At 44.4% G+C, this 17,803-nt stretch overlaps 1 protein-coding gene across 1 annotated transcript; it reads left to right on the forward strand.

The window, feature by feature from the left end:
* The first annotated feature begins 10,582 nt into the window (after positions 1–10,582).
* Positions 10,583–12,420, forward strand: LOC133920347 (growth-regulating factor 1-like). The gene is made up of 3 exons (XM_062364961.1): positions 10,583–10,980; positions 11,085–11,993; positions 12,115–12,420. Exons 1-3 carry the CDS (start codon positions 10,761–10,763, stop codon positions 12,120–12,122), a joined length of 1,137 nt encoding a protein of 378 aa, XP_062220945.1. The 5' UTR covers positions 10,583–10,760; the 3' UTR covers positions 12,123–12,420.
* Positions 12,421–17,803: the final 5,383 nt, after the last annotated feature.

Here is a 17,803-nt window from a genome sequence, read left to right on the forward strand (position 1 = left end):
TTACCATAACATGTAACCGTGTATGTTGATTACACCCAAGTTATGATCTATTATTTCATCCAGTTATGATTAGGGGAGAAAATATCAGTTTTGCCTAACATAAGGAGGTTTGACACAAGGATATTGGGTGATCGTAACAAAAATACCCCAGAACTCAAACTCAGAGGTTCACCCGGAAGGTCTAAGTGATCCTAACCAAAAATACCCAATAACCCCCACCCAGAGGATCACCCAGAGACTCCAGAACCTAAAGGTTCGAGTTCAACACGGAGGTTTCGGGTGATCCTAACCAAAAATACCAAAGGACTCTTACCCTGAGGCTCAATCGGATACTCCGAAACCCAGAGGGTCCGAGTTCCAACCCAGAGCATACGAATTCTACTGTTTATCAAACATTTTTCTTCTTCATTTACTTTCCTGATAGTTTGTAAATTTCATTATTAATTTATATAAACTCCAAAAATTATGAAACCAGCTGTGTTAGCTTCATATGACTATAACAACATGTTAAAAATGGTAGAACTCAAGAAAATACTTTTTGATAATTAATCAATTAATAAAATATGTTTCAGCTTAATTAAATCACAATTAATTATCCCATGAGCCTATGTGCTTCAATTCGAGTGTTTCTTGCTGCATTATGTTCATTACCCAGTACCACATCCCCATTAAAATTTTATAGCATTTTCATAGCTTCTCTTTTAAGCTCATCATTGCGTGCATTCTTCTTAGTGATCAAAGGACCGGAGGGTAACGTGGGTGTAATCGAGGACGATCCGGAAGTTGTTTCACTTACTTGTAAAGCTGATCAACAAGTCAAGCATCTAAGCATTTTTATCTCATTACTTTGGATCATATATTGTGTCAATTGATAAGTTATGTTTTATGTATGTTTGCATATAAATGACTTTTATGTTGGGTTTTGGGTTAGATCTTATTTATTGCATTACCCTCCCTTGACATTGTTTATCGCTTGATCCTTTTTAACCTGGGTTGTTGTGAGAAACCGTCCAAATAATATTCTAATTAATCACCAGGAAGATCATCATTTATAATCACAACCTCGATGATTAAACAGAATATCATCCCGATCGGATCTTAATTTGATGGTAGTCAACTTTATGTTACCTGTACACATCCAACCATGATAATAAAATTTACGGATTCTACTACAACTGATCACATCACTAAACAAACTTTTTCGAAGTAGACTTTTCAGAAGTAAATTTTTTAGATGTAGGCTTTTTAGAAGTAGCTTTTTCATAAGTAATCTTTTCAGAAGTAGCATTTTCAAATGATATGACCATACTTTACTGCAGAATCAACTGCTTTGCAGGGCCTATTTTCATGGACTTGGTCCATGAGCCAGGACGAATATGTTGTATAAATAAATGATTGCATGCCCACATGTAGAACCACACCAGTAGCTTCAACCTGCAAAACTCGAATGAAAATGGTGTTTGATCCATTTCCCAAGAAATACATATCGGATACTATGCTTGATGAGGTTGAAGTGCCCATGTGCTGGTGTGGTGACCTTTATAGGGTGATGAAGTCCTCCAAACTCTCCTACACCTACGAAAGGATATTCTTCATATGCCACAACTATGAGTAAGATCCACCACAGGGAAGCAACAATGCTAGGTCCAGCCGCTAGATAATATTTTCTAACCAAACTACTCTAGAAATAACTAAGATTTACCACTTAGCATTTCATTCCTCGTTGCAGTCGCTGCCGCCATTAATATGACTTCTTAAAGTGGTTGGATACGGAGCAGTCCAAAGTGGATGTGTTCCTACTTCATACTGAGCAGCACGTCCCTTGGAGATGCTTCTATGAGATGGAAGCTGACGAGAGAAGAGAGGCTATGCACAAGCGCATTCAAGAGGAGCAGCAAAAGATGAGGGAGGAGCGTAACCGTATAATGGTGGAGGCCCGTGAGGCGGAGAGTGAGAGGAAGCACAAGAGGGCACGTCAGACGCATGAGCTAGGACCGTAAGTGGCGAGGAGGGAAAGTATCCACATTGTACTTTGTAGACCAGATGTTGTACTCTTATTGTTTACATTCCCTAAGATATGTTAGGTTTAGAGGCGGTACTGATTTAGGTTATAATGATCGTGTAGTGTACATGCCAACGTCCATGTATGTCGCAGTTCCTATTAAAATCATCATGTTCAACTATCTGTTTTTGTCAAATTCGGGTATCTAAAATATTATATTCGTTCTCTTTTACTTGTCGTTTACGATATCGACACGGTCTCCAATAAATACGTTTGACTAATACTTTTTATAATTAGCTCTTGGTAAAAAGTTGATAAAAATTAGATAATATCAAAATATTTTTTTATGACAAATTCATTACTATCATTTTCATATACCAAATCATAATAGTTTGCGTATATTTCGAGATAAAGATATCGTCCGTTCAGAGGATGGCAACTTTGTCTCCCCCGGTGAACGGGTGACATATTGCTTCTTCTAGTTTCTTAATGCTTTGGCTGCCAAGGCCCATATGATCTCATCCGTTCATCGAGCGACATCCTATTCTTACATGATAAACCAACGACGGTAGCCTATTTCTGCCATTTCTTAAAATGGATGTGTAGTGTGTGTATATATGTATTCCATCTCTGCTCATCAGCATCGCCCACTCCATTATCGAGTTTCCATCGCTCATTCATCGTGGATTTTGAAACTCTCGATACAAGCAGGAATGTGTGTGGGTGTTTTGAATCTTTTTCTTCCGGTGGCTGTCTTTGCTGATCTATCTTCGTTCTCACCTGTAAGATAGTGCATTTCCGAACACGCCACAGCAAGGTAGGAGAACATCACAATTTGTTCCATATAGATCAGCAGCACAATATTTTAGCAAACACTAAAATTTACCTTGTGTTGCCGGTAACACAGTATATCATGTGCACAATACCCAAACATAGGATGGCAAAGCGTAGCAGTATTTGCTGATCCGTAGAGCCAGTCCAAATGAACTTGTACTCGTTTCTGTCATGGCAGTAGTACTCCAGTACCCTCGCATGTGTGGTGAGTTCAAATCGTTTGTTACCGGTTCACCTTCTAAGGTTCCGAATAAGTGGGCCATTATTTTTTAAATTACCAATCATATCTATAGTTTTGGCACACAGTCTCTGATGACGTAGTTGTTTCCCTCCACACGTATGCTTGTATCAAGCCTCCTCGATCCTCTTGTTATCGCCGCCAACCTTCCTCCGCCCTCGCACACGTCGCCGTCGCTGTCCCTCACTTCCGTCTCTTTCATCCAAACGCACCTCTTAACATCTAGCTCCTATCCCGCTTTCGTCTCTTTCGCCCAAACGCACCCCTTAACATCTAGCTCCTATCCCGCTACACGTATTAGCGAAGGGATATGAGAGAGATTCTTAGAGACGTGAAAACCTCTGTTCTATGACTTCTATCCCATTCGGTGCCGGCCAGCTACGGAAACCCTTGAAGCTCACGTTTTGTTTCCGATGGGAAGCGTGGCGGAACTGTTGGAGATGGCTTCACCACCGGTTCACCGAGGGCTCTGCACTGCACTACCGCTGCGAACGCGGCAGCAAACTGCAAAAGTGGACGGGAATGGGAGCGTCTCTGACGAGTAGATGCCAGCGTCCGTCCATCCATCCGTTCCATCCGTGCATGACAAGCAGCACACTTGCTCACTGGCTGACCGACCATGCATGCTTACAAGTGACCAGTCCTGATCCGTCCGTGGCCGGGAGCGCAGAGAGGGCAGCTGGGAGAGGACGACGACATGGGGCGCAGCTACTACTGCACTGAACATATGCCATGCATCTGTGAATCAGACGGGAAGGCCTGCCGCCTGCGCCCTATCTGACTGACCGCTTCTTTGACTCGTCACGGAAGGGAGAGGCGAGGCGAGGCGAGGGCCTTAGCATTCACTGTTCATCCCCTGACACACGCGCCCTGCTCGCGTAGCTGCATTTGGGGACAAAACATGTGCTATGACTGCGAGTGAGTTAGTGATGTGTGTTACTGTTCCTCCTGCATGGCCCAGGGTGTGATGCTTGGCTTGCCATGCATGGTTTTGTTCTTGCTCGTCTGATCTGGCTTTGTAGAGTGAATGGAAAACAGAGGTAGAAATGAGGAAAATGTATGGTTGACAGGCACCTATTGTGGATCTGATGGTGTTCTGTGGTTTTTCTGGCAGGAAGAGCAGATAGTAGTGGCTGCTTTTGGCAACATGATGCATTCAGGCATGCTTGAATCATACGGTGGCAGAACATGAATAAGAAAACAGAGACATCTACTCTTGACTGCCACTAAGCGTATCAAAATGACAAGAATTGTTGCCTGAAAAAAAAAATCAACTAACGGTGCTGATCTGTCAGCTGTATTTCTGACAAAATGGAAGAAGCTGCACTCTTGGAACCCTTAACATGAACCTCTGTGCCAACTTAGTACCACAGGACGGGGTATTACATCTATGTACGTATTTAGTCGAAGTTGTTGTGTTTGCTTGCCTATAAAAAAGAACAAAGCAGCGCTTTTTCAGTAACTAAGTAAACTTCAAAGTAGATTTTGTTTGTATGACACATAGTCAAAGCAGCAGAGGAAGACAGAGAGAAACATGTACTTGTGATTACAGTGGATCGCTGGGGTGATCCGAAAGAGTGTCTTGCAAGTCTCAATCCATGCATGCTTTGCCTACCCTTATCTGTCACAGCTAAAAGAGAGGCCTCGTCAGTCATCTTTTCCCATCTCTGCCGTGGAGCCCCCTATCTCTCTCTGTAGTTTGTTCCCTCTATGCTGCCGAAAAGAGACAAGAAGAGTGAGGTCCATTGGAGAATTCAAAACAAAAATAGAGAGAGAAAATATTACTTACTCGGTTTCCAAATATTTGACAACTTTTATTGAGCATGCATAAAAGAATATACTTACTCTGTTTCCAAATAGTCTCAACTTTATGAAATGGCTGAAATGTGCCGTTAGTAATGGATCAGTTCGGTTCAGTTCGTAACCAAGCACATCAGAATGCGAAGTGCCTATAAGAATGGCAATTCAACAAAAAAATATATTTTATATCTACTTTCTCCTAAGGGTCAAGGCACATCATCATTATGTCAGAGTAACTAGTGTTTCCCAGTGTGTGCTGTCTGAGTGGTGATGGCCATTGATCACTAAGTGGCTAGCTTATCTGAGCCCAGAAGTGGCTCACAGTGCAGGCCCATGGGACCCGTCTGTTGGTGTCAGTGAGCATGCCTCCTTTCTCCCTGCTTTGACCAGTCAAGTACAGTTGGGGGTTCAAGTGTATTCGATGCTTGAGAAAGTACTGCAAGAGCAATGTGGCTTAACTGATCTTTGTTTGCAGAACAGCACCTTTTGTGCATTATTATGCTTAATCACTATGCTTGATGCAAATGCTAACTTTTTGTTCCGTGCTTTTCCTCAGAGTTTGGCGATCTTTTCATGGAAGCGGAGTGGCCCATAAGATCAAGCAAAGAATAGCCCATCAATGCCTGTGGTTTCGTGTATTGGTACTTGCTTAGCTGTTTTTGTTCGTATTTTTTTCTCAAGGGAAACGAAAGAAACAAAAAAAAAAAGATGAAAATCTAGCCTCGACAGGACCGTCACATCGGAAGTCAGAGAACGTGGGCAACGGCATACCGTTGTTTGTGTGCTCGGCTCCTGCCGAGATCTGAGTAGCAATTTTTGTCCAAGAGAAAAGAATCCCATTCACGTTGTAGGAACCCCATACGACACTAGCAGTAAAATGGAGAAAAGGAAAAGAAACCATGATTGCGACGAGCCATGAGCTATCACATCGGTCGGGGAAAGAAAACGCAAGCAAGCTTGTTGCGTCTTTCACCTGGCGGAACGAATCAGAGGAAACTGAAAAGCTCGCGACCTATTTTTCCGCCCATGCCTGCACTTTCGGCTTTACTTTTGTCGGCAACAAATATCTTCTCTTTTATTGAACGAGACAAATCGTTTCGTCTTGAGATGTCTAAGTTGAAAAACACGGAAGTTCTCAATCCTTGGCATTACTTAACTTAGAGCGACTATGTTATGAATTTTTTTTTTAACCCGCAATAAAAATCGTTCTGAAATATGAATGCTCTGGCTGGATACATTTCTCCAGCAACAAAAATCATGCACACGTAACTCGCAAGTCAGATTCGCGAAGACACATGGAACAAAACGGCAGGCGGCATGCACGAACAGTGTGCAAAAGCCTGCGCGTGTGAGCGACTGAGCGAGCGTACGGTGCAAGTTGCGCTCTCATCATCTTTACGTCTCCTCCCTCTCCCTGTCTGTGTATGCTGCGGCGTCAGTACTTGCACGCATACGCAGGTAATCTTCTCGCTGTCTTCTTTTCCCGCTTGCTTTCGCGCAGGGCAGGAAGCTTTGCAAGCTTTGAATTGAGCAGACACACATGTGTGTACAGTAGAAAATCAGAGAGAGAAAGAGAGGGGGAGGGAGCCGCAGACTCGCAGTGCAGTGCAGTGCAGCGCAGGCCTTTGTTTATGAGTTTCCGTAAAGCAGGCCGTCAGAGACAGCAGCAACAAAAGGCAGAAGAGCACAGCAGCCATGCTGCAGATTTCAGAGATGGGTCCTGTCCCCCACATCCACCCTAGCTACCACAACTAAAGCCACCTAGAGAGAGAAACTATTTCTCCCAGAAGTACAGGCCGGTATGCACATAGTCTTTGATTAGTAGAGCATTTAGAGTTAAAAATAGGTTTTATTACTAGATCTAATAGAGCATTTTTACTGTTAATTGTTCTTCAGGTCTTAATTGGGACAGCTTAATATGTGCACTGCAAACAGACGTTTGACCACAATGTGATGACTGGCTCTCGCGGGATGGGTATCTTGTGATGTACCACTGTAGCAGAGTAGCTGGTGAGCAACAACAATACAGATTTCTGGAGTACAACCAGAACTCGTATTGGTGTTCAAGTGTGAGTAAAGAGAGAGAGAAATGGTGGGGTGGGTGGCTGCAGGCTATCTGGGTGGGGTGTCAGAGTCTGCCTGTCTTCTCCTCCTCACCACTGCCACCTGCTGCAACCTGCACCGCTTCAGTCAATAATAATTAACAACTACTGTATGACAATGCCACTAGTAGTATTCAAGTAGGGTCGCGTCTCTCCTGCACCTGGTGGTACAGTGGCAGCGTCCACCCGCAGGGCGCGTCTGACACCAACCAACATTGCCCCCGTTTTGAACTACTACCCCAACTACCATTCACACGGGTAGCAATAACCAGTGTTAGGTCACTTCTGTAGCTATCTTAAATTTTTATTTTTAAAAATACTATTTTAACATCGCTATCATTATTATAATATTCTTTATTTTTTCATCTCCAGCAGCTACCCTATTTCCTACTTTCTACTTCTCTTTTTATCTTTTTCGGTCACGCTGTCAACCTCTCTGAACAGTACTATATTATGCAAATTTCCTTTCACCGCTGGAGATGTTCTTAGGCCAACTCCAACAAAACTTTTAGATTTACAGAATCCAGTGTTACATTATTTCGGGGGGGGGGGGGGACTGTAGCACTGAAAATTATCTCCAGCAGAGTCTTCATCTAACGTTGTAGCGGCTGTAAATTTGCGAAGTTACAGTATTGCTACAGTGTTACGAGGGAGAATATGGAACTGCAAATTTGCGGAGTTGCTGTAGCCGTACTGTAGATAGATGGTGACAGTGGGTTCAGAGGGAGGAAAAAGAGCAGTAGAAGGTAAAAAATAAGGTAGCTGTTGGAGATGAAAAAATAAGGATTGCTGTAATAGTGATAAGGGATACTGTAATAATATTTTTGAGAATGAAAATTTAAGGTGGCTGCTGGAGATAGCTTTATTAATGCATTTTGTATACAGAAAATTCTATTTATTATTAATATTACATCAAAATAATACAAACACATGATAATTCACTTCCAACTTTTATATAGCACGGATATAAATATTAAAAAAAGAAAAAAATAAGAAAACAAAAAGATGGTTTGCTAGCGAACTATGAAGGAGATATAATCCAAAGTCTAAAGTGTTATCCAAACCAAATAAAGATCTCCTTGACCTGATACCACATAAATTGGTGCTCCTACCGTTACAACACCACCCAAGTATGGAACAATCAAATACAAGTAAAAATAACCTACAGTGGAGAGTTAATTTTCATTTTATTAAAAACCACGTCATTTCTGTATAACCACAATGACAAAAAAAAAATAGTCTCGCTACCATTATTTTATCCTTCTAATGCTTACTAATCCTTCAAAGTCAATTGTCAAATAAATTTGAACACTTTTAGATTGGTAAAGATTGAAAGTTACTTGAACGATACACCATACAAATATCGCAAAAAAGGCAATTTAAAAAATATGGTTAATTGTCTCATTTTTTTACAAAAGCAACACTTTTTATTACCTTACTATTATCTCTTGTAAAGATTATCCTTCGTTGGAAACACCCCTCTACGAATATATCAAAGAAAGATCGGTATTTTAATCCTCCAAATTTACTTAATAAGTACCAGGTAAAGAGTATGAACATAGAAAATTCCAACTCGGTTTAAAGTCCACTGAAATTTGTCGGGCTCTTCAGTAAGGGTGATGCTGGTAAGGCAAGGGAGTAGCTCGTTCCTCTCTATCAATTTGGTGTTCAGAGGTATGTTATAAAGACTAGGATATTAGTAGCTCAAAAGCGTCACATCTAACCAAGTATCTTCCAGTAATAGATTTTTGAGTCATATTTGACTATGAACGTGCCATAGCGAGAAAGATGGTGCTTCACCATCATCAAATCTACCTAGAAATAAGAATCTCCGGCCTTCTAGGAAACTTGCAAAAGAGGTTTTGAACCAAAATATTTATCCCGGATGAGGTTTTGTCGAATCCCATCTTGGGAAGTTAATGTAAACAACTATTTACAAAGTAGGGTGTTGTTTTGAGAAACGAGATTTAGGCTAGCATAGGAACACTCCATTTAACCAGATGATACTTCTTCTATTAGAATACCTAGATAGCGCATGGAGAGCTCTCCTTTAGCATATCCGAATAAATCTTCATATTAGCTCATACTATCTTTGGCTTTGCCAAAGCAAACTAATTAGCTCTTATATAAATTGATCTTTAGACTAGACAATCGCTCAAAAGCGCACAACAAGAGTTTCATATTTCTACCATTTTCTATGTCTTATTTCATAAAGAGGATTATGTCGTCACCGTATTAGAGAATAGATAGTCCTCTCAACGAGAGGGGACCTGTACATTTTACTTGATTTGCTCTAATTACTCTCACGGTTAAGATTGCTAATATATCAATAACAATATTAAATAATATTCACGGTTGAGATCTCTCTGATGTAAACCTTTTTTTTATTTTGTAAATCATGGTCCAGTGTAGAATAATACGCTTAGAAGAAAGGATCTATATACTCTAGTAATGCATCGTGAGGATGCTCAAACTGACAAGCGGCAAGCACCACGAGTTTTTTTGAACTAGCGAGGTCAACATTTGGTCTACAAAGAGAACAACGGGAGTGCTTTTCTTGTAGCGCTGCATACTCCACGAAAGAGCCCTTGGTGAAAAAATTAGGCCCTATGGCTGCAAACAGCTAATGAATGGTGCAAGGTGTCTGGATAGCAGCAAGAGCAAATGGGCAGGAAGTAGAAGTCCTTTCCGGTGACTTCAAAGACTGGCAACGGCAGCGAGAGCGTGAGCCGCTGGCCTTCGCCCTTCGGCCCAGAGCTTGCATGGCATCTCTAGCGACCTGCCATACGCGGCACAGGCACGCCGACGCGGATGCCGCCGCTTCGCAGCCCGCAAGCGGAAACGCCACGAGGAGCGGGTTTCTGGTGCCGCGGACCGGTGAAAATTTGGGTCGCCGCGCTCCACGTCTGCGCGGGGCAGCGAGCGAGTGGCAGCAGCCGCAGTCTGGGCGTGCTGCAGCTGCTGCGCGCCTGCGCACAGCAGATTCTGCAGCGCGCACTCTGCATCTTGACTGAATGACCAATCCGGACTGCACCTCACCTCAACATGGAGCAACGATCCAAGGTACTGACCAGTCTCGCAGCACGCCTGCTCTTTTGCTTCGGTCACACGTACGGATGCGTGCACAGCGAGCGACTGCCCGATGGAACGGCACGTCCCATCTGCTCCTGCTTCCGATGTTAAAAACTTCTATGGAACACTGGTACGCACGGACTGACGGGTTAGCGGAGACAATCAAATTGCATATCACGCCCCTCGCATATTAATGAGCCTTGTTGACGTGGATTGTCCTGTTGAATCATCGGGAACGAATAACGGAAATCACCTGCGGTCGTAGGTTTCATGTAGACGGAACAGCGGCCGTTGGATCGGAACGGATGGTTGTCGATAAATGAGGCAGGAAATATAAAACACTTGCCTCCTCCTACCACCTCAGGTCGATCAGAGCCGCGGAAACATGATCCGATGGCCCAACTTTGTTGCAGCCCCAGAAACCCTACGGCGACGCTTGCATCTTGATCTTGACACGGGGCCACGGTCCTCTTCCACACCCACTACAAAATCCCTTCCCACTGACGCTTACAGAGTGCTCACTCCATTCGCCGCTGCGCCTCAACTCCTCGCTCTCGGCACCTCACCACCAGAATCCGAACAACAGCCAAGCCTCACTACGCTCCGACCAGCACGTTCAGTGTCTTGCCGGTGCGCTTGCGCGCGGTGTTAAGCTAGATATCAGCTCCGGCAGATAGCTCCGGACAGAAGCCGGCACTCGGTGACCGCGGAGATGATGATGATGAGCGGTCGCGCGGGTGGCGGGGGCGGCGCCCCTGGGCGGTACCCGTTCACGGCATCGCAGTGGCAGGAGCTGGAGCACCAGGCGCTCATCTACAAGTGCCTGGCGTTCGGCAAGCCCATCCCCTCCTACCTCATGCCGCCGCTCCGCCGCATCCTCGACTCTGCCATCTCCACCTCCCCCTCCCTCGCCTTCCCGCCCCAACCATCGCGTACGCACGCACGCTTGCCACCTTTGCACCGTTTTTGCTTGATGTTTCCATTCACGTACGCGCTGGTACTAACTGAAATGAACTCGTGGTATCTTTGCATGCAGTGGGGTGGGGCTGCTTCGGGATGGGGTTCAGCAGGAAGGCGGACGAGGACCCGGAGCCCGGGAGGTGCCGGCGAACGGACGGCAAGAAGTGGCGTTGCTCCAAGGAGGCCTACCCGGACTCCAAGTACTGTGAGAAGCACATGCATCGCGGCAAGAACCGTTCAAGAAAGCCTGTGGAAATGTCCTTGGCCACGCCGGCGCCGACCTCTTCCAACGTTGCATCAGCCACGAGCGCCACAACCGCCACCTCCTCCCCGGCGCCCTCCTACCACCGCCCGGCGGCCGCCGCGCACGACGCGGCGCCGTACCACGCGTTGTACGGCGGCAGCCCCTACGCAGCCTCCGCCGGGCCGGCTGCATCTTACCACGCGCAGGTGAGCCCGTTCCATCTCCACCTGGACACCACTCACCCACACCCGCCCGCGTCATACTACGTGGAACAAAGGGACTATGCCTATTGGCACACAGCTAAGGAGGTCGGCGAGCACGCCTTCCTCTCCGAGGGCACAAATGAGAGGGACCGTCACGCCGCGGGACAGTGGCAGTTCAAGCCGCTCGGCATGGAGCCGAAGCAGGGCGCCACGTCGCTGTTCCCGGGTGGCGGGTACGGGAATGGCTCGGCGTCGGCGTACTCCGTTGATCTGACAAAGGAAGAGGACAACGAGGAAGAAAGGCGGCGTCAGCAGCAGCAGCACTGCTTCGTGCTGGGCGCCGACCTGAGGCTGGAGAGGCCGTCTGGCCACGACGCCGAGGCCGCGGCGCAGAAGCCGCTGCGGCCCTTCTTCGACGAGTGGCCGCACGAGAAAAACAACAAAGGCCCGTGGATGGGGCTCGACGGCGAGACGCAGCTGTCCATGTCCATCCCTATGGCCACGAACGACCTCCCCATCTCCTCCCGCTACCGTAATGGTGCGTACTGCGTACTGATCCATCTGCATTTTTGTAGTATGGTGTTAGTCTGCATCATTTTTTTCCTTTTCAAGGTCTTGTACTGATCATTACTTCGTGCTTCGCTTGGTACAATTTGCAGCTGAGTGAGCCCGATTCTCCGAGCTTTGTGTTGCCTGATTGCTACGGGACAAGGCCACATCGACTTGGAACACAATGACTGGTTCTTTCCTGGCGTGCTGCTCCTGAGCTCTACCGTCTTGCTCCAGAGGTGCATAGTTTGAGGATCTTGAAAGACCGAAAACCTTCTAAGAATGATCATTTCCGTTTCTCCTTTTTCTGTCCTCTCTTCTGTAATGTTGCTTTGAGTCTCACATTTTCCCTGCAATTGCCTCTCCCGGTCGAGCTGTGCTGAGGTTAGCAGAGATGAGGCTTTCTAATTTCTTAAGCACTTTGTCAGTCCGTGTAATATCTTGTGAGCGTGCGCAGTTCTGGATTTCCCTTTTCCTCTGTCGGATTCCTCTGCCTGTGATAGTTTGTCAGATGTGTGTATTCCGCTAGAAGCTTAGAAGCCCACCTGCTCTGCGGCCTAATTTATTATATGTTCAGTGATATCAGAGGTAGTAAATTCGAAATATCTCTAGGTCAGTACCGGGTTAGTTCGAAACGTCTCAGGATGGTGTATGACGGGGGAGATTGTTAAGATCAACCTGTAATGGAGGAAATTGTTGGATTTAGCCTCATTTTGAAAGTTGATGATGGAGAAGCGTAACTTAAAAGATGATATCACATATCAAGTAGTATTTTAGGTTAAGTTGCTCAAGAGTTTGGTCATGGCTCCGGTTGAGATGTTGAGTCTATGCGTATAGCGGGCAAACTCAAATCTAGATTGGAGGTCGTAGGCTCGTGGGTGCAGCAAGCTAGGTCAGACTGCTTTGCACTCTAACATCATACTTTCGCATAGGTTACAACTTAATCAGAACAATAACCACCATGCTTCGTGAGGCAGCAAGCTGAGTAGGACAGTGGTGATGACGTGAGGTTTTATTTGTTTATCTTTGATTGTTTCTCGGAGCTACTTGTAGAGCTCTACTCTACAACCTAGCACAGTACTTAGGGTCACTCCGAACTGTTCAGGCTTTCACTCCAAAGTCCAAACCCCAGGCACTTGAGTCATGACTCTTTGACTCATTTGAGCCGTTCCCGTTAACCCGACGCAACGAGGGCACAGAAAGATGCAGGGTTGCACTCCAGCGAGCAGAGAGCTGAGACTGACCCACAGTCTTCACGAATTCAATGGCAATCGCAGAGCCCTTGGTGCTGTATCCAGCCGCCAGCCCTGAGACACTATCGGAGTGCCAGGTTTTGCTTCCGTCCATGCGATTGAATGCTATAGGCTATGGAGAGAAATTTTATAAGATTGGGTTTTTAGGTGAGACTTGTGCAGTATATTGATATGTGTTTTCGTATGTATAGGTATGTATGTGTGTGTCATTCGATCGCGTGTGTATGGTGTGGATGAGGGTTTTACCAGGATCTTATACATGCGGGTCTCACGAAATTTCTCTCTAGACTATGGAGAGAAATTTTATGAGACCGGGTTTTTCGGTGAGACCTGTGCAGTGTGTTGACATGTGTTTTCGCGTGTACAGATATACACGCGTGTGTGCCGTTTGATCGCGTGTGTATGGTGTGGATAAGGGTCTTATCGGGGTCTTATACATGTGGGTCTCACAAAATTTCTCTCTAAGCTATGGAGAGAAATTTTATAAGACCTGTGCAGTGTATTGACACATATTTTCACGTGTACAAATATACACATGTACGTACCGTTCGATCACACATATATAGTATAGATAAAAATCTTATCGAAATCTTATACATATCGATCTCACAAAATTTCTCTCTATAAGCTATAGCCGAGAACCGGTTCCTCTGACTTCATCAATGCTAAAGGGACACAGTCACTGACATACGAGACCCTTATACATGGGTTGATATGTCTGTAACAATTGACCTTTACGTCAGCCCGTCCTTATAACCGTATAGGCTCACACTGCTGCTGCCGCCGCACCAGCGTTGCTGTCCCCTGCTGTATGCATGCACACTGCTCGCAGCAGCTGGTGAACTGAGCAGTAGTAGGTTACTGTGGAATCAGCCTAGTAGCCTGTACTCCTAGCAGCAGCCTTCAAAGCCTGCACTTGCGGTCGTCCCGGCACCGTTACAGTATCGCGAGTCATGCGTACCGGTAGTATTGTTCCTAAGGCAATCGGCAAAAATTCAAAATTAAACAACATACGCGATCGTATTTATCGAAATAGACAACATGTCAGCGTATTTACAATTTTAGCATCTGTATTCGGCACACCGTGTACCGGTACACGGTGTGCCGAATACAGATGCTAAAATTGTAAATACGCTGACATGTTGTCTATTTCGGTAAATACGGTGACGTATGTTGTTTAATTTTGGATTTTTGCCAAGCCAATCGGATTTCATATCTGTATTTTTTTTTAATGCTATAGTAAAATATCGAATGGTGATGTACATAATACTTATCTGGTAAACAGTGTTTCAGATAAAAGGTAAGTGGTGGTATTTTTGCGGACGGATACAGAGCCTATGTCACTGTTCATAGCGTATACACGTGAATCTGAGCAGAGAAGTAGAGTAATAAAAGGTAAAAATAGGGTAGCTATTAAAGATGAAAAAATAGAGAACTGTAATATTATCAGTAGGTGCTGTAATAATTTGGTAGGGAACGAATTTTTAGAGTATATATTGGAGATGATCTAAGTGAGAGTATCTTTAGTAGACTATCTAAATTATACTGTCTATATCATTATATTAAGAACTATTTAAAAATATTTTTTATTCATATATCTTTATATTTCAACATATTATCCATATTTCACTCTTAATATTCTAATGATGGGTCAAAGCTCATGTTGATCGGGTCAAAATTGACATATCCTAGCTCGCACAGTGTCGAGCGACCGCATTGGCAGCTTAATCCGACACATTCACGACGAGGGGTGCAGCGGCACCCGGCCGAGGAGGCACTAGGGGGGCTAGTGCGCGAAGGGGAGTCCTTTGGGGTTAGTCAGCCGATGAGGGGCGGTCGATGGGGAAGGCAGGCAGGCAGTAGTCGTACTACGCTGACAGCTTGCGCACGGGGGCATAATGGTGGAAGGTGTCTAATCTAATCTAATTTTTATTTCTTCTAACTTTATGTGTTTTATAACTAAATGATATAACCTCATAAAAACTAAAAAAAGTTAATTTTTAATCAAAAATTATTATAATAAGATATTATAACAAAGCTAAACATATTATTAACATGACTATCTTGCTTGTTGCGTATGAATTGACACGGCTAGGAGCGTTTGGCTATGCCAAAAAGCTTGTCCATATAAACGCCCAACCCTTCTCTTTGACTAGTACACTACTAGCAGATTACCACAAGTCCAAAACCTGGTCTTGTCTCCTATCCAGCTCACTCCAGAAAGCAGAAGTCGCATGTTAAAACCGTAGGTTTATCAGCGATCAAACCATCTTCTTCTACTGTAGCTGTAGAGGTCTGCAACGGACGTGCAGAAATTGATTGCAGTGCTAAATCTGAAAAAAAAGGAGCAAAATGGAAAAAATAGCGGTCATGCACCGAGCTGAACTAGAAGATATTCTTGTGCTACCTGCCAATTAAGCAACCCGTTGGGCCAATGGGCACTCGACACCGCTGCGCACGGCGCCACTGTGCTCGCGACAAAATGCGGTCCAAAAGGTACGTCTCCCCTGCACCCCTGCCAGAAAACCACCACGCCACCATCTGATATTCAATGGCGAAACGGACGCGGAGCGCACGCGCGGGGAGGCTGTTCGATCGCCCTAAAGACGAAAGACCTGCGCAGCGCCAGGCATGAGCGCCTAGCGATCCGCACGTGAGTGACTGAGGCTTGCGGACCCCGCCCCGTACAGCTCTCGCTCGCTCGCTGAGCCTGATTAATTGGGTGTGTATTTGGTTCTTTGATCTCTCCCATCCTCAGATGCATAGAATTTTGAAAAAAAAAACTATTTAGCTGCCTGTAATGCTGACTAAGATCATCTCCAACAGCTACTTTAAATTAAATTTTCATCCTCAAAATACTATTACAGCATCCCCTATCAACAACACTGTAGCAGTATTGTATCACTGGATACAGGATCAGATGGTTACGAATTTCTAGTGCTACAGTACACCGCAAAGTACTGTGGCACTGAAATTTGCAGATTTGAAGACTCCGTTGGAGATAGCTCTCCGTCTGCTTGGCCAGCTCTAGTTGGCTGCATCTTCTGCATATTCTGTTGCAACATGATCTAGCTATGTATAAATATACAATCTCATCATGGTTCGAGAGTAAAACTTGATTTGAATTTCACTCTGCAGTCTAACCCGATAGAAACCCACTTTCCGATGTTATAATATCATCTTAATATGAATAATCAATCACAATCTTAACTCCTGCATCTGCTCATACGGCCTCAGATTCAAACAATCAAATACAAACTTAACTCAACAATAAATACAAATATTTTTCAATAAATATAACTCGGTTTAGTCTACTTACACAATACAACTTTAAAAAACTTTATCCGATAAACTAAACACACCTTGATTTAAAGGTCTGTAACTTGGTGTCCGCATTATTGAGGATAAAAAAGGTTACTCCTTACTGCGCTACAGTCGAGCTAGGTATGGTAAGGGCATTACTCTTCTACTGACAGTGTCACTCCTGCCTGACCTCACCTGTCCTGACCATTTGTGTGTATACGTGCATGTGGTGCCTGATCTCGTGGCACGTTGCGGCAGTGAATATCTAGTGGTGGTTTACTTGTTTCGAGCGGGAGGTTAGGTTCAACGCCGTGAGCCGGCACGTGTTTCCTGCACACGGCAGTGGCAAAAAGCAAGACGATCGAAAGCATGTCTGGCTGTAGTTACCTGAACTGACATAGTTTCCTGATCACCCCGGAAAGTTCAACGAACACGCAGATGGAGCGCATGGAACATGGTGAAGTGGCAACAAGAAATTAGCAAAACCGAAGCAGCAAAGGAGCTCATCATGCATGTTCTTCTACTCGACGGCACACATGGCACGTGGACGACCTAAGAATTCGAAGTCTCGGCAGACCAAGTCCATAAACTACCGCGCACGCGCAGCCGGTGAGCCTGAAGGTTAGACATGTTAATTACCCGATTATTCGGTTTAGTGATTGTGCTTTGATGAGCCGTTCGACACTTTGGGATAAGAGAGAAAATAATCCTACTAGATCTTATATCATGCATTTAAGGTTTAGATCTAATTCATAGTATGATATGTAGTATAAGTTATCATAAAAACTATAGATGAGTTAGAAAAAAATCATAGGTGAAAAAATAAAAAAGAAAATAAAATGGCACGTATCATATCATGAATTGGTTCTGACCATTAAATATATGAGATAAGGTTTAATATGATTATTTACTGATAGGAGACGCTGCAATGTAGTCCTGACCATAGAAATACATATTTTGTATTTTTTTAATTAGGTCGATTTAAAACTTAAAAATGGATTTGAGATTTACTCTCACCAAATTAAGTTAATAAAAAAATAAGTAAATAGTGATTGAGAACTATCCATTATAACTATTTTCATCCCTACTTGTACAAGCGTGCTAAAAGAAACCGGGCAAGAGGTTGTTGTAGATTCTTACTGCGCCTCTCGAGTAGTTTAAGCCCTCATTTGGGTTTGTTTTGGTTTTGAGGGGATCCGATGCAGGGATGTAACCTGGTTTTCCGTGTTCGGCAATGTCAGAG

This window comes from Phragmites australis, chromosome 6 (genome assembly GCF_958298935.1).
Source record: "Phragmites australis chromosome 6, lpPhrAust1.1, whole genome shotgun sequence".
Lineage (NCBI taxonomy): Eukaryota > Viridiplantae > Streptophyta > Magnoliopsida > Poales > Poaceae > Phragmites > Phragmites australis.